This window comes from Equus asinus, chromosome 21, assembly GCF_041296235.1.
Source record: "Equus asinus isolate D_3611 breed Donkey chromosome 21, EquAss-T2T_v2, whole genome shotgun sequence".
Classification (NCBI taxonomy): Eukaryota; Metazoa; Chordata; class Mammalia; order Perissodactyla; family Equidae; genus Equus; species Equus asinus.
In genome coordinates, this window is record NC_091810.1 from 51,621,251 (window position 1) to 51,641,450 (window position 20,200).

General features: G+C 58.3%; 1 protein-coding gene and 1 long non-coding RNA gene across 2 annotated transcripts; both read left to right on the forward strand.

Moving 5' to 3' along the window:
• The first annotated feature begins 5,435 nt into the window (after positions 1 to 5,435).
• On the forward strand, positions 5,436 to 12,193 carry LOC139041393 (uncharacterized). Its single transcript, XR_011496459.1, has 3 exons — positions 5,436 to 5,563; positions 11,051 to 11,146; positions 12,057 to 12,193. It is a non-coding gene; the product is annotated as an uncharacterized lncRNA (long non-coding RNA).
• Positions 12,194 to 13,680: 1,487 nt separating this feature from the next.
• MYL3 (myosin light chain 3) lies at positions 13,681 to 19,569 on the forward strand. Its single transcript, XM_014828847.3, has 7 exons — positions 13,681 to 14,080; positions 16,367 to 16,394; positions 16,528 to 16,677; positions 17,471 to 17,644; positions 18,911 to 18,988; positions 19,098 to 19,140; positions 19,341 to 19,569. Exons 1-6 carry the CDS (start codon positions 13,781 to 13,783, stop codon positions 19,124 to 19,126), a joined length of 759 nt encoding a protein of 252 aa, XP_014684333.2. The 5' UTR covers positions 13,681 to 13,780; the 3' UTR covers positions 19,127 to 19,140; positions 19,341 to 19,569.
• Positions 19,570 to 20,200: the final 631 nt, after the last annotated feature.

The window sequence follows — 20,200 nt, forward strand, 5'->3', positions numbered from 1 at the left end:
ACTCCTTGTCCACTGGAATATGGGCTCCTGCTGGGAAAGCTGCCAGGAAGCCCTTTCTGGCTGCCCCCCTAGTGCCACCCAGGCTCAGGACCTGCTTATGCAGTTACAGGTCACAGAGGCAGGGGGACGGGGACAGGATGACCTCCCTATGTATTTCTGTGGAATGAGCTGTGGCAGAAACAGGACTGGATCTGGACACTGAGGGTGAAGACGTGGACAGGATGGGGAGGAAGAGACCATGCAAGATCCTGGAACCTCACCCCAGGGCCCCGAGACCCTGGTGGGAGGCTGCCCTCCTACCTGAGTCCAGCCCAAGCTGGTTTGTGTCTGGAAGTCCCAGGCTCAACCTGACGAGGTGTAATGATTGACGTGGCAGCTGCTGCTCAGCACATTCCAACCGTAGCCCCCAGTGCCCAGCACGTGAGACAGCTGACCCCAAACCACCCCAAACTGCTGGGACACGTTCCTAGGGCCCCCATCCCCAGAGCGACCTCTCTCCAGGTCTTCCAGGCTCCTGGGAAGGGTACCACACTTTACAGTTTCCAAAGTACTTTCTAGTTCACAAGCTGGAAAGGGAGACAGGGAGCTTGTCAACACCTGGCCTCCAGGTGGAGAAAATGAGGCCTAGAGAGTAGACAGTGAGACCATGACAACCAGCACTTACAAGGCTCCTGCCCCTAGAGCTGGGTGATTGCCAAGTGTGCAGCTCCAAGGGGCTATCCCAGGGTGCATGGCCATTCTGTGACCAGAGCCAGTCGGGGCCAGATTTCAGCTTTACAGGTCAGGGGACAGCTGTGGCCATCGGGGAAGAGCTCCTTTGCCCCCTGTCGAGTTCCCGCTGCCCTGGCCCTCCCCCTACAGAGCTTCTCCCTCCTCTGAACCCACACACACACACCCCTGCTTTTCCCACTGTTCCATCCTCACTGGCCAGGGAAGCAGGAGACTGAGGTCCAGTGCCTGTTCTGCCCTCACCTATGGGTCCCCTCCTTGCTTGTGCCCTCAGTGTGCAAATCTGTCATTAACAGATGGGCAGTTCAAGGCTGGAAGGGGCTTCATAAACTGCCCAGGCGCTCGGGTCTTGGATGCAGACCTATGAATCTGAAACTTGAGGTCCTCTCTCTCCTCCAGCCTCAGGGGCCGTCTGTGCAGGCCAGGCTGTGCTCCTCCAGTGGGCCCCAGCCCAGGGCTCTGAGGGGCGATTCTGGCCCTCAGCTCCAGGGACAGGAAGTCATATTTTGGTCCTGGGTCCTGGGGAAGGAGGCAGGGGGAGAATGGCAGCTCAGACCCAGTCATGTTTACTCGGGCCCGGCCCCCTCTGAGCTCAACAGGCCCATTCATTGGGAGCCCCATAAACCCTTTGGGGCTCCCTGAGGTTCGGAGCGCCTGGATGCCAGGCCTGGCTGCCGCCCCCAGACCTGCTGGGGGCCATGGGCAGCAGGTGGGGCATGCATGAGGCAGGACTAGGGATGGTGGTGGAAGCCTCAGACACTCCTCAGTTTCCTAATCTTTGTGTTGCAGTAACAGATCCTGCTCATGCATGTTTCAGAGCAGATGGGAAAAGCAGTGGGGCCTTCATGGCTATGTTCCTTCAGACCAGGCTCCTGAGAGCATGTCCTCAAATCACATGGCCTTCAAGGCACGTTTGAGACTGCAGTGGCCCAAACCAGAGCAGATTTCCTTGTGGAGACCCCACACCTGGTTCTGGGTTGTCCACATCCACACCCTGGCAGGGTGGGCGTGGGTGCGCAGCCCGCTGGGGTGGAGGGAGTCCCTCGTCCTCTCCAGTGCTCACGTCTTCATCTCTTCCACGGAGGGTCTCCATCAGAAGTGGAAACATGGGGATTGGATGGGTGGTGGAGGAATGAGGCTCTGCAGCCTGCTCATCCCCAGGTGAGGACTGGCATGATTCATGTCAGGGGACCCTTCCTGCTGTCTGCAGTCCTCCAACTGTGCTTTAATCGGGTGCAGTAAGGTATTGTCCTGTGGTTCCTTGAAATGGAAGGGAGGCGGCAGCAGCACTTGGTAGAAAGAACCGTGGCCTGGGGGTCTGAATTCCTACCCCGCTCCTGTGTGACCTTGGAATAATACCTTCATCAGCCTGGACTTGTTTCCCCAGCCACTGACTAGGGTTAGAGTAGACGTGCTCCAAGACTCTTCTCAGCCCTGGGGTTCCCATGCTGGCCAGCTGAGCAGAGACCTAGGTGGCGGAAGGGAGAGGGTAGGAGTAAGACCTCCCACCCCAGGCCCCTTTCAGCAGTGCCCCCACATGCCCTGGCCAAATGCTCGCAGACCCTGGTTGGGGGCAAGAACAGAGTCTCCTTTCCCAGACGCCTTCCGGGTGGGGTGTGACTTCCCGCTCCCGGGGTTGTAAAATCCCCTGAAGCCTGGTGGGTACCTAGTGGGGGGAGGGGGGTCTGTGCTTCGGAATACCCCCCTCCCAGGCGTGTTTGACACGTGTTTCCGCCTCTCCCGGCATGGGCTCCCGCTGCTGCTATTTATAACCTTTAAGAGCTCCTGCCGACTGCAAAGTTTTCTTAAACTCAAAATATCACCAAGGTCCTGGGCACGCGTTCCAGAGGCCGGCTGGGCCCTGCGGTTTGAAGGGACGAGGGGCCAGGAAGGAGGAGGCAGTGGGAAGGGGGTTAGCTCAGAGACTGGGTCCTGGCAGGGGGCTGTGGTGGGGAGACCTTGGGTGGGGGTCCCCTGGGTCTGGACACTGGGCCCTGCTTGGTGGACGGACCCTCTATGTGGGTGGTCCTTGGTCAGGCTGGGCCTTTTGAGGACAGCCGGGCTATCTCTCTGGGCCTCAGTTTCCTCTCATTCTAAATGCCTCAGGGGATACTAGCTGGGTGAAGCAATGAGCTGGCCATGACACTGGGAACATCTCGGGCTGGGATCAGGGCTGTGTCCGCCTGGCTATCCAGCATGCGGCACAGAGCCTGGCCCAGAGGCACCATGGACGTTGGCTGAACTGGCCAGAAAGGGGAAGCACTTTGGGGAAGTTTATAAAACTGTGTGTGGGAGAGCGACATCCAGAGAGGGGCAGCGGTGTGCCAGAGGTCACCCAGCTCATCCAGACCAAGTACCAAGGCCTTCCCAACACCCAGGGCCCTCTGAGGTTCCCATCAACAGTGGAAGAGGCTGAAGGGCTGCGACCTGGGACAGGTGGATTGCCACCTTGGAGGAGGTTCCAAGGATAACAGGAGAGTGGCTTTGCATAGCTCAGAGACTTCCCCAGAGCTGGAGGGGCACTGGCTGAGGCTGGGTCACCGCTGCATCTCTGAGGCCCCCTCTCCCTCCTCAGGAGTGAGTGAAAAGCTCAAGGCTGATATCCCAGGTGGAAAGCAGAGGTCCCGAAGGCTGCAGACTCAGTCATGCTCTCCGTAGGGAGACCAGTGGTTTCAGCCTCCCCGACCCCTACTGCACCCGTTTCCTTCCCTGCCTTCCTGAGCTGGTGTAGGGGTGCAGAGGCAGAGAACAGGAGCACTGACCTCTGGGCCATCCAGCATATCTTGTCCCCACCAGCAATGCCCTCTGCCCCACAGCCGGCTCTGGAAACCATTCCTGGCCCAGAGCAGAGCTGGGTCCCAGATGGAAGGGTGGCCACCCCTGCCCCTCCAACTCAGTGCCCCACATCAATTTTCTGATTCTAGCATAACCACAGAGGGCTATTCGGAGGTGGAGGGGGCAAGGAAGTGATGACCTAGCAGAAAGAGGAGAGAAAGAAATGTTCTGGAAGCTCAGCCCTGATGGGCCACTCCTTTGCTCAAATGCCTTCCTGTGGCCCCCTGGATCATTCCTCAAACGCTTGAGCACTTACTGTGTACTGGGCTGGGCGTGGAGACCTGGAGGCCCCGCTTCTGCTTCAGCCACGTCCCTGCCCACCCCCGCTTCCCCTTGCCTGAACCCTCAGTGACATTGCACCTCTGCCCCTGCTTCTTGCTGTCTGACTTGCCCTCCCCTTCTTGGCTTGGCAGCTCTCATATGCCCTTCAAATGTCCCCTCCTCTTCAAGGTCTTCCTGGATCTGCCCACCACCCCTCAGGAGAGTGAGACCTTGGACTCCTGATTCTTGCCTCTATCCTAAGAGTCTGTGAGCCCCTGGAGACTCACAGTCATCTCTGTGGTCCTGCTGACTCCTCCATGGTAGAAAAAAATGTCATCTTGTCCTGCATCTCTGCGGGAGTGGAAGAGTTACTGGCTGGAGTTTTAGACTTCAAACACCCTGTTCCCTCTTGCCCTATCTCAGTGGCTATGGGATGGGCCCTCCTCTTCTGAGCCTCAGTTTCCCCGTGAGGAAGGGGGGAATCTCAGGATCTCAGAAGGACCCTCCTCTGGCCTCTGGACATTCCCTGTCAAAGATTGTTAGAAAGTTCTCCTCCAGGGAGCCTTATGAGATTGAACCCATCTGATGGAAAGTTCTTAGCAAATCAGGGAGCAGCCCAAGGGTCAAGCTGGAGGGACTGGAGCCAGCTCCTAGATGGGAGACTGAAGCCTGGGAGGCCTAGGGCTGCTGGGAGGGAGGGCCCACCCCAGTGCTCCAGCCCAGGCCACCCCAGCCGTCCCTGCGGCCACTGTCCTCAGTGCAGCAATGGCGGTGGGAAGAGGAGCATGCCCTCTCTCTGGACCCCAAGGTCAGGCAAGGGGGTATCAGAGGTGGCGAGGGCTCTTGGCAGCCGCAATGAATGGCTCCTCTTCGTGGTTCCTGACCCCAGCCTGTGTCTACAATGATTATGGGCCAGGCAGGGGCCATAAGCATGCCAGGTGAGGCTGGGCTGGGGGAGGGACCTGCTGCCCCCATCAGAGAGGCTCCTACTTGTCCCCTCAGACCTGACCCCTGAAGGCAGGGCCCCTCTTCAGAGCAGTGGGGCTTGCTATCAGGCCAATCTCCCCAGGGGCGCAGGAATCCCCCAGTCCCTCTTCACTTATCTGTAGCCTCGGATGAGCCCTGTGTTCACACAGAATTCCAGCCCATTGTTTCTCCTGTTGACTCAACTCTAAGCTCAAGCTCCAGCAAAGGAGCTCCAGCCTTCTGCAGGGCACTGAGACCTGGGCAGGGGGCAAAGGTTGGTGTAGCAGCGGGGAAGGAGGAGACTCAGGTCCAAGGATGCCTCAAACTGACATACTGGGGTGACTGTGTGCCTGCTGAGCTGAGCCAAGAGCCTGCCCCACTGTACAGGTGTGAAGACTGAGGTCTCCAGAGGGGAAGAGGCTCCAGAGTCAGTGGCGGGGCCAGAACTGGGTGCCCTGCTGGCCCTGACAACTGATCCCAGGACGGGCGCCCATGATCTGCTTTGGATGGGGCATGATGCTTTGGTGTCCCCCTAACATTCCGACTGTCTCCCGCAAACAGCCTCTGCATCCACCCGGGCTGCAGACTTCTTGGACACAGAGTCCCTGGCCATTAGCCCTGGCTCCAGAACCTCATGAGCCTCTCTGGAGCAGAGGGTCTCAAGTCCAGATGCTGTAGGGAGCTGGATGCCTGGCCTCGCCCCTCTCCACTTGCTCCAAGCCTTGCACTTGGGGGTCCTTGGCCTGGTTTGAGGGCCACTCCACATTCCCAGGTACCTTGAGTCTCTGAATCTGCAGTGCTCTCCTCTCAGCCCTCAAGGGCCCCTGATTGGGACTTGCCTGTCTGCCAGTCATCCCGCTTTCCCTTTTGCCCTCCTGCCTGCTCTGGGGTCCAAGATCTGGGAAAGGAATGGGTCGGAAGCCTTCCAGAGAGTCCTTTCCCACGAGAGCCGAGCTCTGACCCCAGTCCTTATCTGGCCTGAGCGTGCCAAGAACAACACAGATGCTAAGGCTTGCAGGCCCTGAACCTGGGGACGCCGACCTCCCCAGGCCCAGCTGCTCTGCTCTGGCCTCTGTTTCTCCTCTGTGAACAAGGCAGGGGTGGGATGGCCCTCCAGGGAGTTGGGGGAGGAGGCAATCGAAAGATCCCAAACACCTGGACGCACATGTTCACAGTCACATACACACATGCGCTCACACTGCCACCTGGACCTCACCAGACAGATCTGCTACGGCTCCGTGATTTCTCTTGCCTTCAGCTTCTCTCCTCCTTCCCAGTGCTCCTAATTCCCACCCAGAGCCCTTTCTATAGCTATACACTCGTGGATGTGTTGTGTGTGTGTGTATGTGTATGCAAAGGCATTTGAATGCACGTACATATGTATTCAAAGAGCATGTGTGTGCAAACATGTGTATGCACATTTGTGCAAAGCCATCTATATAGCATAAGGGTTTGTTTTTAAAGGTGTGTGCATAGGAGTGTGACTGCTCTTGGTCCAAGCACCTGTGGGCTGAGGTTCCCCAGTGAGTGTGTGCATGTGTGCACATACATACTTCAGTGTGATTCCTGTTGACCTCAGTGTTGACGGAAAGGGACCAAGTGGCATGGGGAGTGTCCTGGGACCAGTGGGTATCTCCAGACAGACACACAGACACACAGCAGGGGTGGGTTAGCTTGAGTGGTGTATCCTCCGAGTGTGTGTGTGTGTGTGTGTGTGTGTGTATTTTAGACATGACCACACCCGGTGGGCGGGCTATATAAATAATATATAAATACCCACACGGGCAGGTATGGAACTGACCCTAACTATTCCTGGCTGGGGGCTTAGGCCATTTTTAACGCAGTTCCACACCCTGGGCCACAGAAGGTGTTTGTGTGGACACTGGAGGCAAGGACACAGCTGTGCTGGGTGGGATGGAGTGGGGACAGCCCTGGATCTGGTGGTGCACTACAGCTAGGTGGGATCAGCAAGCGGACAGGGAGGAAGGCCTTCCCAGCCACAACTGCCTCTTCTGCTGTCATCACCACTGTCATCTCCTTGTCACCCTCCTGCCTCACCTCCACCACTGCTTTCCCTGTCACCTGCACTGCCTTCATTCCTGTCACTGTCCCCTCTGTCACAGCTGCCCGTGCTCATCCTCTCTTCCTGCATTGCAGTCTAGTACCCATTCCTGTCCACTTCAGACTGTTTGAGGGGGAGATGTGAGGATGAGTCTGCCTTGTACTTGGCTCCCAGCTGAGGCTGGGCGAGAGGGCTGTGCGTGAGCACACGTCTGCTGTTGGTAGGCTCTGGAAGCTACATCCTGCCCTGGGCGCTCCCTTTGTCTCTGACCCACCTCAACAACCTTCCCTGCCCTGTTTCTGAGTCTGTCCTCATCTCTGTCTCAGTCCCTGTGACTCTTTTCTGCCACAGTCTGGGGTCCCCGGTCTCCAGTTTCTCTATGATGGCCCAACGGAGCCAGTCCCTCCTCCCAGCCAGTGTGAACTGTTTGCCTGAGACAGTTGGTCCATCCAGTCAAACAACCACCCAATTCAGACTCCTCATCTGACTGACGGGGTTTTTTTTCCCCTGCTAAATTTACTTGCATTTTTGACTGAATTGGCCATTCAACAGAGGTTGTGTCCACATGCCCCTACCCCGCCCCATGCCAACGGATGAACAGGCTCACAGATGGACACGCACACAGAGCCAGGAGCACCCAGGCGTGCTCACACACATGTGTGGTCACAGCCTTGTGTGACACGTGAGCGCATGAGACGACAGATGCCCAGATGATCACACGTGTGTTCCCATCCTCGTGCCCGCGGAGATGCACGTAAGCATACGTAGACGGTACACGTCTACACGGTCACACACACATTTGTACCTCAAGCCATGGTTACAGTGTCTGTACATCACCAGACCTATCTGCAGAAGTCTCGGGGAAATGGAGGCATGGGCAGAGCCCCTGCCCAGTGGCCTGGGGCAGCCATGGCCCCTCTCCTCTGAAGCCAGCTCACGTCACATTCTCCTTCCTCCACCCTCAGCCTGTCTAGGTGGGGTTTCTGGTCATCTTGGGCCGCTGCTGAGTCCCTGCAGGCCTCAATAGCAGCTCCCAGACCCCGATCCTAAAAGGGGATTCTTTTTTTTTCTTCCAAGGACAATAAATATTTGCTCTTTGGGAAACTGCTGGTGGGAGAGTACAGGGTTTGGCCCAGTGGTGGAGAATGTCCAGGGCAGTTCAGGGAGGCCACAGGCCACACTGGGGGGAGGGGCTGGGCCCCCTCCGGAAGCTGGACCAGTAGGCAGAACTGGGAAGCCAGGGCTGGGGCTGCACCTCACTCCACTCCCTCTGACCTCAGCCTCAGGCCTTGTTTTCTCCATTCTGTTGCCCAGCACATTGGCATCCCTCCTCCCACCCCTCCCATCTCAGACCCCTCTACCCTAAACCTTACCCCTCAAGAGCTTTTTTCCCACTCCCATTCACCCTCGTCAGCCCCCGTTCTCTTTCTCGTGCACTCATATTTCCAACCTACCTCCGTGGACCAGCCACTGAAAGCAGGGCTGATGACCCCCAGGCCAGGCCCCTGAGAGCAGAGCATACCCCTCAGACTGGGCCCCTGAAGTTAAGACTATGCCCTCCTTCCATAATGGACCAAGCTTGGCCAACAACATCCCCCATCCTGTCCCCCATGAGGCACTGGTCCCTGGAGGATCCGCCTGCCTACCCCTCCCTCATGCTCATTTGGACTCCCAAATATAGCGGCCGTGGCCACAGCTGGCCAGGACACCACAGCCCCAAGCGTCAGTCCTGGGCCGGGATCAGAGGGGCAGGAGCTGATTATAGGTCCCTGGGCCAAACCTAAGGCTTGCCTGCCAGCCCGCTGGGCCCTGCCACCCCCACCCCCAGAACCACAAGGTTGGAGCATCTGGTCCCCGTCAGCACAGTGGGCAGAGGGAGGGGCCTGAGGGTTGTGTTTGGCCTGCCGAGGACAGAGTTGTCTGTGTGTGGCGTGGGGGTGGCAAGGACAGGCTGGGACTCAGGGACAGTGACTATCTTCTGGTCCCACACATGGCCATTGCACAGATGGGGAAACTGAGGCCAAGAGGAGCCAGGACAAGCCTGGGTCACAAGAGCATAGAGTCTCCTGCCTCCTCCTTGGCTACTCTTTCCCATCCTTCAAGACCTGGGGCTGTGCCTCCGGGAAGCAGGCCACATCCTGTTGGTGGCAGAGCAGCCCTGCTGGGAAGTCCTCCTTGGAGTCAGACTTCCACTCAGGGCTCCAGGGATGTGGGATGGTGCAGAAATTCCTCTTCTCCGAGTCCTCGTGGCTGCCTCGTGCCACCTCTAGCCAGAGTTGCTGGGCAGCTCCTGCCTCTCTTAGGGCCTCAGTCCCCCAATCTGTGCAGCTGGGCAAGGACTAGAGGCCCTGCCTGGGGGTCTATATTTACAGGCACCCAGCCTGCAGTGGTGGGTTCACATCTATGTGGATATGCACGTGTACCCTGGTAGGTGAGCTTCAGCCCCTGGGCCTGCCCACGCCCAGACGGGGTCCCCAGGACCTGCTGCACAGCAACATTTGACCTACTTCTAAGGCTCTGGGTCTGGCCCAGGCCGCGTTCTCGACTCCTCCGGGAAGTGTGGGCCTGTGTCCCAGCCCAGAGGCCGTGGGCCAGGAGGGGCGGGCCGGGGCGGGCCAGGGCGGCCTGTGGAGCCTGCGGCCGGGGGGACAAGGGCACGTGGGGAGCCCGACCCTCCTTTGCTGCTTCTGGCTTCTGGGCCCAAGAGACAGCCAGTCCTTACCCGTTCCTCCCTCCCCTCACCCTCCACCACTCCCTCCACGTGGCCACCATATTCTGAGCTCCCCAAATTGGCTCTGACAGGATGAGGGACATTCTTCATGCCCCTCTGAACACTACCAGGAAGGTCTGCCAAGCACTCACGCTTGCTGTTTGCCAAAAGTTTACCCTCCCCTGCCCCACCCTTGTCTACACAGGGCAGCAGGCAGCGCCAGTCTGGAAAACCAGCAGCCCCTGTCCTGGGTCCTGGGTCTGGGGTCTGGGTTTGGGTTTGCGGACCTAGAGTCTGGGTTTACCGTTTTGGGTCCCGGGCCTGGAGTCGGGGTTTAAGATCTGGGTTTGGCATCCTGGGGTTTGGAGTCTGGGTTCCCAGAATGGGGTCTGGTCCTCGGTTCTAGGTTCCAGGTTCTAAGTTTGGGATTCAGATCCTGAGACCTGAGTCTGGGGTCTGGGTTTGGGGTTCCAGGTTCCAGGTCTGGAGTCTGGGGTCTAGGTTGGGATCCTGGGATCTGGGGTTTGGGTTCAGGATCCCAAAGGCTGGTTCTTATCCCTTCTACGCCCCCTGCTGGCTGGTCATCATGGGCCGGTCACTGCCTCTACCATGGGGTTACCCCCCACCTCTTCAGGCTGTTGAGAGGAGTCTCAGCACTGGATGCAGAGCGTCATGAAGGGCAGGCCTGGGGTGAGGTGTCAGCAGGTGGGCTTAGGGGCAGCTGCTGGCTGCATTGCTGTCCCAGGATGCCCCCTGCTGTCACCAGAACTCCTGTCAGTCAGTCAGCGAATGCCCCCCTCCCCAGTTTCCCCTCGCCCCACTCCAGGGATGGGGTTTGCAAGGGGTCCCTGCCCCCTGTGAGAGGCGGGCACATTGAGATGTTTGGGACATTTGCTCATCCAATATTTATGGAGTGCCTACTGTGTACTGGGGTCTGTTCTAGACTCTAGGGATATACAGCTCTGGAAGAACAAAAATTCCTCCTATGCTGATGCTCATGGGTGGGGGGGGGATCCACATAAGAGGCAAGAGAACAAAGAAACAAGCTCCTTTTAGGGTATGCAGGGATGAGGAGTCAGGGGGAGAGACAGGGCAGAGGGAGCAGGTCCGGGGTAGTCTGAGGAGGCTTCTTAGAGGAGGTGACATCTCACTGAGACCAGGGGGTGACAAGGAGCAAGCTATGGCCAGGGTCCCAGACAAGGGTACCAGGGGGAGGAAACAGCCTGTGCAAAGGCACGGCAGTCTGGAAAGAACCTAGAAGGAGGCCAGTGTGGCCCGGACTCTCCTGCCTGTATCCACGGGCCCCTGAGGAGTCAGGGCCCACAGCATTCCCATTGGCTGGGGGCAGGGGGAGGTAAGGTGACTGCCCCCTACCAGACGGCTCTGGAATGTGGGACGTGTGAGTCTGCATCAGATTGCGTCACGACTCAGACACTGGAGCTGGGGGAGCCAAGGGGGTGGCTCCAGACCCCCACCCCTGCCCCCAGGTTCTCTAGGTCCCCCAGGCCCTGCCACAGGATCTTGCCTGCTGGGCTCTCCTTCCTGAAGAGCACAGAGCTTGGGCTGGGATCTAGGAGAGAAAGGTGAGTGCCAAGCCTTGTGTGGCCTGTCCTTGCTGCCCACTGCCTGCCCTTCCCTCTCCCAACGCCCCCTCCTCCGTTCACCTGCCTGCCCCCTTGCCCACCCCGCCGCTTTCCTCCTGGCCTGCTGGCAGTCAAGGGGCCTGGCCCTGGGGCTCCTCTGGCTGGTCTCTGCAGTCCCTGCTGGGGACTGGGCATTAGTTATAGGTTGAGAGTGGTCCTGTGGGGTGCTCCCTGGGGCACTGTTGCTCCCAGGAGCCAGAGCTCAAACAGTCAGAGGCCCTGCCCCAGCCTCCATTTGAGCCCTGGGGAGGGAGTGGAGATGGCTCTGTGCACGCTGTCCCCTCTGCAGGACTACATCTGCCCAGCAGATAAAGGAAGAGGACCAAGACACCACTAACCCTACCCATACCCCCAACAGGCAGAGGAAGGTGGTGCTGTGTGGCTCTGGCTGGTTGCATGAGCCTGCCCACCTCGTGTCATGGCACTGAGGCCCAGGAGGCCCATGTCACTCACCTACCACTGTTCAAGCTGCTGTTGGATAGTTTCTGAGGGACAGTAGTTGTGGGTGGATGAAAGAAACGAGCTGTGGAGTCTGGGTGACCCTGTGTATGTGCTCTGCCCTGGGCCTCGGTTTCCCCCACGATGGATGAAAAGGAATTGGAAGTATCTTCTTGGCTGGGCCTGTGGGTGGTTGGAGTCCCCGTGGGACATCTAGAGTCAGTTGTCCTTGAGGGTCAGCAGGCCTGGGCAATGGGGCCCCCCAGAGGTCCCTCTCTGTATGTCCCCTCTGGCTGTCTGCTCCTCTTGTGGTGTTATGGCTCATCTCTGTGGACCCTCCCCCAAGCTCTTTCTTTCTCAATACTCTTGCCAAACATCTGGAAGAAAAGTGAAAAACTTGCCTCCCTCCCAGCACCGGATGTTGTCAAATTTCCAGATGTGGGGTGTTCTGCCCTCCAGATGAGAAGAGGAATGTCCTGTGTTCCAGCTGGGACGGGGCCTGGCCCATTCCTGGACTGCTGTCCCCCTCACCATGAGGCTGAGTGACAGGAGGAGAGAGAGCTGGGTCCAGCAGGCAGGTGGTGGGGGTACCCAGGTACAGGCCCCTGTGATTCCTCCCCTCAGCCTCCAGCCTCTCTCCACACTCGGGAAATCCCCCGGGGCCTGGCAGTGGGGTGGGGCATTGCCTCTGAAGTTTCTATCAAAGGCTCCAGGCATTTAAAAATAACAAGGAACACCTCCTTCCCACCCGCAGGCACAGATGCTGGGCAAGGAACGGTGCCCAATGTGTTTGCAAGATGTCCCCACTCTCAGAGTTCTGTGCCTGGAAGGGGCTCACGCCACCTCAGCTCTCCCACCTCCCCCCACCGCCCCAAATGGAGGCCGGGCCACGCTGCACTCTGTCACTACTGTGTGCTGAGGGCTGAGCACTCTAGGGTGGGCACGAGGGAAGGAACTAGGGATGAGCACCCTGAACTGAGAGGGAGGAGGCACACCTCACCTACCCCCCTGAGGTCCCTCAGAGAGGCAGACCCCTCAGGGCCCCCCACCAAAAGGGTCGACAGAGGGAAACACGGGGCGGTGGGAACAGCATTCTGGAAGAGGGGGCCATGGGCCTGAGCCCTGAATGAGCCCGGTAGAGGAGGAGCTGGAGCCCTCCGGGCAGAGGGTACAGTGTGAATGAGGGTCTGGCAGGGAGCAGGCCCTGAGGTTTGTGGGGAAAGTGGGTCATGGGTAGCTATGGGAGGGGGCAATAGGAACTGAGGGTGAAACCTGTCTGAACACCAGAAAGGTGCTCATGGAGGCTGTAGGGCTGTCTGGCTGTTGAACTGAGTTGAGTGACTGTCCTTGAGGGAGCGGCTCCCTTCCACTGCCCCTTAGCATGTTCCCAGAGACCCTTGGACCCATGGCTGGGCTGCAGCTGCCTGTGAGCCAGGACCAGACACTCACACACAGACACTTCTAAACAGCCAGACACAAACACACAGAAACAACACTCACAGACACATTCACATAGACACACACATGTGCACACGTGTGAACATCCAGACACAGACCCACAGAGCTAACACCCAGAGATAGGACAGGCCACCCTCCACAGAGACAACAGGCACAGCACACATGGACTCCCCCGACATGAAGACACCCAGACAACACACGTAGACACACAGGCCCTCCCACCATGGAAACACAGACACACACACACACATACCAACACCCAGACACACAGAGACAACATACACGGACACACATGGATTCCCCCCAGCACACACACATGTAGATACACAGACTCAGGCACGTGGGAATTCGATGCACAGATGGGAAGTTTAACTCGAGAGGTGCGTGTAGGTAATCCCAGTCCTTCTGCCTCCAGCACAGCACACGACACACACTTGGTGCGACCTTCTGCACCTGTTCAGTTTATTGACCTGCTAAGGGGCAGCAGGGCCCCTGTACGTATGTGTGTGTGCATTTGAGGGGGTGTGTGTGTGTTGAGCAGCGGCCTCTGTCCTCCCCTCCCCCTCCCTCTTCCCAACAGGTGATTGGGAGGAATGGAGAGCCCTCCCTCTCCCCCACCCATTCCTGAGCCTAAACAATGCCCTCTCCAGGCCCCAAAATAGCCCCTGAGCCTAGCCAATGTCCTTTTATGGCCCTGTCCCTATTGTGCACTGCGGGGGTGGGGCTGGGGTCAGGAGGGGTCCAGGCAGGATAAAGGCCAGGCCCCAGAGGCTCACCTACCCTGCTCTCTGCTTCCTTCTCTCCACGTCCCCCTCTGTGCTTACAGCCTCCATGGCCCCCAAAAAGCCAGAGCCCAAGAAGGATGATGCCAAGGCAGCCTCCAAGGCGGCTCCAGCTCCTGCACCGGCCCCGGCACCTGCACCTGCACCTGAGCCCGAGCGCTCCAAGGAGGCGGAGTTTGATGCTTCCAAGATCAAGGTGGGTGTGGGAGCTGGGTTTTGGCAGGAAAGACCCGGCAGGTAAGTGGATTCCAGAGTGGACCTATCCAGTAGCAGGCCAGCCTCCAGAAAGTGAGTGCTGGATTGAAGCTGGAAGCTTCCTTTCAGAGGTCAGATGAGCCCTAGGGGCTTCAGGCATCAGGAGGGCTGCAGCAAGAGGGATGGTGGTCAGACATCAGGCAGGACTCCCCCAGTGCTGCTGAAGAGAATGTCTTTTTGGTTTTGGAAACTGATTCTCTCTTGCCTTTCTCTCTGGACCTCACATCCTTGGGGGATCCTGCAGCCACCTGTCCCCTGACACCTGCAGTCAGGCAGGGATATTCCTTGTCCAGCTGTTGGGTCTTAAGTCCATGCCTAGTTCCCCAGGGTGGACAAGGTCCCGGGTAAGGGGAAGTGAGACCCCTGCCAGCCTGGATCACACTCCTCCCTGCAAAGATACCTTGCCCCAAAGCTGGTAGGGTCTCAGCTTCTAGGTGGGGAAATTGAGGCACAGGCTAGGTAGGTCATGCAGGAAGTTGGTCTCGGAGCTGTGACCGCAGCCCCAGGAGCCCTTCCCTGGCTTGGAAGTCTTTCTCAGAGTCTAAACTTGGAGGACGAGCCGTGACTCCCACCTGTGGCATCCACATAGCAGCACGCACCCTGCGTCCTGCCTGTTCCTGTTCTTGGCTGGCCACCGGCCACTGCTGCCCTGGCTGCTGGCTCAGCGGCCCAGGAGCCCTCCCAGCTCCTCATGGTTCCCGCATGCCCAGCCAGACCTGCAACCCATCTGCATAGATCCACCTTCTGTTCCGGAGCCCTTCCGGGAGGCACCTCGCTTGCCCCTCAAGACACAGGCTCAAATCCCAACTCTGCTCCATGCCCTTCCCTGTTCTGAGGCTTGGTTTCCTCAGCTGTGAAATGGGACAATAAGCCCTCCTAGCAGGCTGCTGGGAATCATTCGTAGCGAGTGCTCCCTGGAGTTGGCTCCCTGACCCCTGACCACCCCCAGGCCCCGGGCTTGTGTCACAGGCTCCCTGGTAAGGGCCCACATCCCTGGGCCTGTGGTGGCATTGTCCAGTCTCACTGGATCTGAGGTTGGCACAGTCTCCCCTCTGAGAAAAGGGAATAGTGAGGCCCCTCATATGTCCCCATGCTTCTCCCCCTTGGGCTGGCTGGTGAAGGGCAGGAGGCGGGAGCCCAGGGAACCTAATCTCAGCAGGCTTCCTGGTGGAGAGAGAGCTCTCAGGGGGCCAGGATTGACAACTGGTTCTTCCCCACACTGGACTGAACCAGAGAGCCAGGGGGACAACCACGGAGGGTGGCAGGGCAGGTCTCCCTCTGTGCTGGTGTGCACTATGGAGTTGGTGGGGCTCTGAGGACACAGCAGTGGGAGGTGTGCCAGTCACGCCCCCTCCCCCAAGCTCTTTCCCTCATGCGACCTTGACCTTGGAGCAAGTGACTGCAGTGATAAAAATAGACCTGGTATCGGGTGAGGAGGGGGAAACCGGGTCCCAAGAGGCCTCCTGACCTCAGGTGGCCCTGTTGAGGCCTCAGCAAACACTCAACAGCACCTCTGGCCTCATGCTGTGCTGCAGGACCGGGGTGGGTAACACCTAGGTGTAGGCAGGGCCGTGTGAGTGACAGTGCTCCGCTTCGAGGGCTCTGTGAGGGGCAGTTGTGTAAATGCATGCACACACACGTGTGAATGCACATGTATACACACACACACATGCACACACACACCCCTTCCTGTGGATATGCTCTCACGCTGATAGACCCTGCCCGGCCTGCACCCTCACCCTGCTCCTCCTGTCCTGGCCCCGACCACCCTGGTGAGATGAAGCCTCCTGTCTCACACATGTGGACAGTCCCGCCCACTGGGCCCCAGGCCTGGTGGTGGTGGCAAAGCCAGTCTGGTCAGATCTTGTGACTTGAGGCACATCTATCCAGTACCAGGGTCATCAGGTAAGGTCCCCTCCTGGGCTGGGGACTCAGGGTACCAGGCTTCCCTCCTCACCACTTCCCCAGCTGTTGCTTACCAGGTATCAGGATCTGGGTGCACACAGACCCAAGGCCTGCAGGCTGGGCAGGTGGGGAGGGGTGAGGAGGCAGGAGGGTGTCAAGGTGAACAGCAGGAGGTCCTGGGTGGTGGAAGCTGGGATGCTGGGATAGGGGCAGGTTGGGACAGCTGAGAGGATGAGGCCTGGGCTGGCCAAGGAGTGACCAGGAGGAGGCCTGGCCCCACCCTCTTAGTGAGGCACTCAGGATCTTTGGGGTCTCCTTTCAGATCGAGTTTACACCGGAGCAGATTGAAGGTGAGTGGGGAGGCCTTAAGCCCTGGGGCTGTAGGGTTGGGCCCGGGGTCCCCAGTCCGAGTCCCCAGCAGTGTGGGGTGAGGGGGGCCGGCTGACTCTGGGAGCGTCCACAGCTCACACCCTCTCCCGGCAGAGTTCAAGGAAGCCTTCATGCTGTTCGACCGCACGCCCAAGTGTGAGATGAAGATCACGTATGGGCAGTGTGGGGATGTCCTGCGGGCACTGGGCCAGAACCCCACGCAGGCCGAGGTGCTCCGCGTCTTGGGGAAGCCGAAGCAGGAAGGTTGGTACACCCAGCCTGAGACCTTGCCATTAGTGCTGGTCCCCGGAAGACCACTAGGGGTAGGCCGCCATCTGTAGTAGGACAACATGGAAGCTCCCTGCTGTGCACTGTCCTGACATCCTGCCATTGTCTGGATGAGGACACTGAGGCCAGTCTCAGATGATGCTGACCAGGTGACTACCAGTGATGGTTCACTGTATCATCTGGTCCCATGCCAATTCATCAGGCCTCCTGGTCGTGGGGCACTGATGACAGTGCAAACTAGCTTCAGTGGCTGGTGTGAGGGCGAGCTAGGGCCTCCTGGCTTCTGCCTCCCACATGCTCCCCCTGCCCCTCCTCGGCATCTCTCTGTGGGTGAGGGCCAGCTTCCCTCATCACCCTGCCAGAGAGGGTTGCTTGCTTTGCCCCAAGGTGGAGCAAGACCCAAGCCCTCGCCATAGTTCAAAAGTCCCAGGGAGGATCTCTGATTAGCCCAGCTGCTCCTGACCAGTCACAGGTAGCAGGGAGAGGGTGGAGTCCATAAGAAAATGACACTGGGAGGACTGTTTCCCAAAAGGAGAATTGTGGTGCCACTGCAGCAAACTCTCCTCGTGAACAGCAAAGGATGATGGAAACAATGCATTTCTTGGTTGACTGTAAAGTGCCTTGTGATGGTGGAGTGCTTTGTAAATGGCAAACTGGTATAGAGTGCTTTGGAAACCATGTGAGAGCAATAGCTCCCCATTATAAGGCACAGGGGAAGGGTGTGCCCATCCTGCCCCTCAGCAGTGGGACTCAGGACCTCTCTCCACAGAGCTTAACACCAAGATGATGGACTTTGACACGTTCCTGCCCATGCTCCAGCACATTTCCAAGAACAAGGACACGGGCACCTATGAGGACTTTGTGGAGGGGCTCCGGGTCTTCGACAAGGAGGGCAACGGCACCGTCATGGGCGCTGAGCTCCGCCACGTGCTGGCCACGCTGGGTGAGGGCAGCTTCCTCCCACCCCTACTCCTCCTTCCCACCGGCATCCTGGGAGAAACCACGTGGTTGCCTGCTGGGCCTGTGTCTCATCTGTGAAATAGAGAGTGACACCGTCAAGGTGCCTCTGTGGCAGGCGATAGAAATGTGGGGAATTTAGAAATTTAGGTGGTGCAGCTCACAGAACCAAAGGGGGATGGGCACAGCTCTGGGGACAGGGTGGGGCAAAGTGGTACATCCAGGAGGATCAATTCAGTCCTGGCGTTCATTGCCTCAAGATCAGGACCACATCATCTGAGTGGCCGAGTAGGTCACGTGCCTGCCTCTTGGGCATCCTGATCCCCACTATCAGGTGCCTGGCTGGCAGGCACGCCCCTTCTCCAAGGGACTTTTTCTTACAGCAAATGTTATCGAACAGCTGTGTCTTGTCAAAGAGACTTTTTCCTGCCACCAACATTTATTGAGCACCTACTGTGTACTCAGATTGTGCTGGCCTCTGGGGTTATGTGTATGCATGTGTGGCTGGGGGTTATGAGACAGGGGAGAAACTGCAGTTGGCATTACAGTGGGGAACCAGCATAGCACATGCAAAAGCACAGAGGCATGGGGGCCGGCCTAGTGGCAGCAGCGGTTAAGTTTGCATGTGCTGCTTCGGTGGCCCAAGGTTCGCCGGTTGGGATCCTGGGTGAGACATGGCGCTGCTTGGCAAGCCATGCTGTGGCAGGTGTCCCACGTATAAAGTAGAGGAAGATGGGCGTGGATGTTAGCTCAGAGCCAGTCTTCCTCCCCAAAAAGAGGAGGACTGGCAGCAGATGTTAGCTCAGGGCTAATCTTCCTCAAAAAGAAAAGAAAAGAAAAGAAAAGCATAGAGGCAGGAAAGTGCCAGACTTGTCTGGGGAATAGTGGTGCTGTCTCTTGGTCCTCTCTACAGTCATCCCCCAAGGTTCCCAGTTCTACCCCCATTAGCCTATCAAGGACAGAGGACAAGATGCGCTGGTGACTTGAACACCAAGATGGCACTGTAATGGACAGAGCCCAGGCTCGGAGGCAGCACCAGGCCTACACCCCCTGCCCCACCCTTTTTGACTTATCATTGTTTCTCCTGGTCTCAGAAATAGGGGTGGTGGTCAAGGCCTTGTGAGCACAGATGGCTGTGCCAACATGAGGTGTGGGGATCCTGGAGAGGCAGACTCACCATCTGGGAGGCTCAGTGGGTCTCCCACCCTTTGCACCTCTGGGGGGTGCTGACTCGTCCTCCCACCCCCACCAGGTGAGAGGCTGACAGAAGACGAAGTGGAGAAACTGATGGCTGGGCAAGAGGACACCAATGGCTGCATCAACTATGAAGGTGGACTGAGCAGGGCAGGGGATCTGCTGGAGGGGCATTGGGACCCTAGGCTCCCACCCTTGGCTTCCCAGGGCTGAACCCTTGCCACCCACTCTCCCCTTCTTTCCAGCATTCGTGAAGCACATCATGGCCAGCTGAACCTCTCACCCCAGGTGAGACCCCCTACTCCCTTCCAAACCTGCTGCCACCTTTGCCACCTCTGCTGATCTCAGCCCTGTTGTCCTCATCGTGCCTCTGTCATCCAAATCCCTTGCTGCCACCTCCCCATCTCCACCAGCTCCAGTTCTCAGTTGACCTCCTGCTGCCTTGCGCGACCCCCTCCACTGTAACCTGCAATCGCCCTTGCTTTCAGGGAGGCCACGCTGGGGACAGCTCGTCTCCCATTCCTGATGCTGACACCAGCAGCCTGGAGTTGTGGGAAGGAGGGAGCTCATCAAGACTCCTGCACAAGCTCTCTCTGCTCAGCCCTGCAGGCCTGTCCACATGGCTGTCCTCTCGCGCCCCTCGCAGGCTGCTCTTACCTGTGACTGCGTCTCTGTCCTCACCCCATGGGCCTCATTAATAAATGGCTTCTTTCCTTCTTTCCTTCTTCCTTCCTCCCTCCCGCCCTCCTCCCTCTCTTCCTTCCATCCTTCTTTTCTTTTCTCCTTCCATCTCTCCCTCCCTCCTTCCTTCTTTCCTCTCTGTGGTCCTTTGGTTGACTTCTGTAAAATCTATGGGCCACACATGGTGAGCCGTGGAGAAAACCAGGGGTGTCATTTTGAAACGCTGCTCACCCCATCAAAACTGCCCCATGTGGTGTGCCAGACCCTCTGAGCCTGCCCACCAGGGTAGGAGCAAGACTGAGCTAAAAGAGGCCTGGGCCCCCCCTCCCCGCCTTCTGGAGACGGCAGCCATGCTGTGGCCTCAAACACAGAGATGCCACTGGGAGCCTGAGAACACTGTCTGAGCTGTCTCACTCCACGACTGGCAATGAGGGAACCATGGGACATTGGCCCAGAACCACCCATGTCACAAGTGGGGAAACTGAGGCCCGGAGCAGAAAAGGGCCTCACCTGAGTCATACTGGGAATGGGTGGCAGGGTAGGAGCTAACTTTGTCCCCAGCCTGTCAGAACTGAGGAGGCCTTAGACCCCTGCCTGACTCAGATGGGGAAATCGAGGTACTCTGCCTGCAGTGTGGCTCTAGGCCAGAGGTAAATGTCATAGTGGG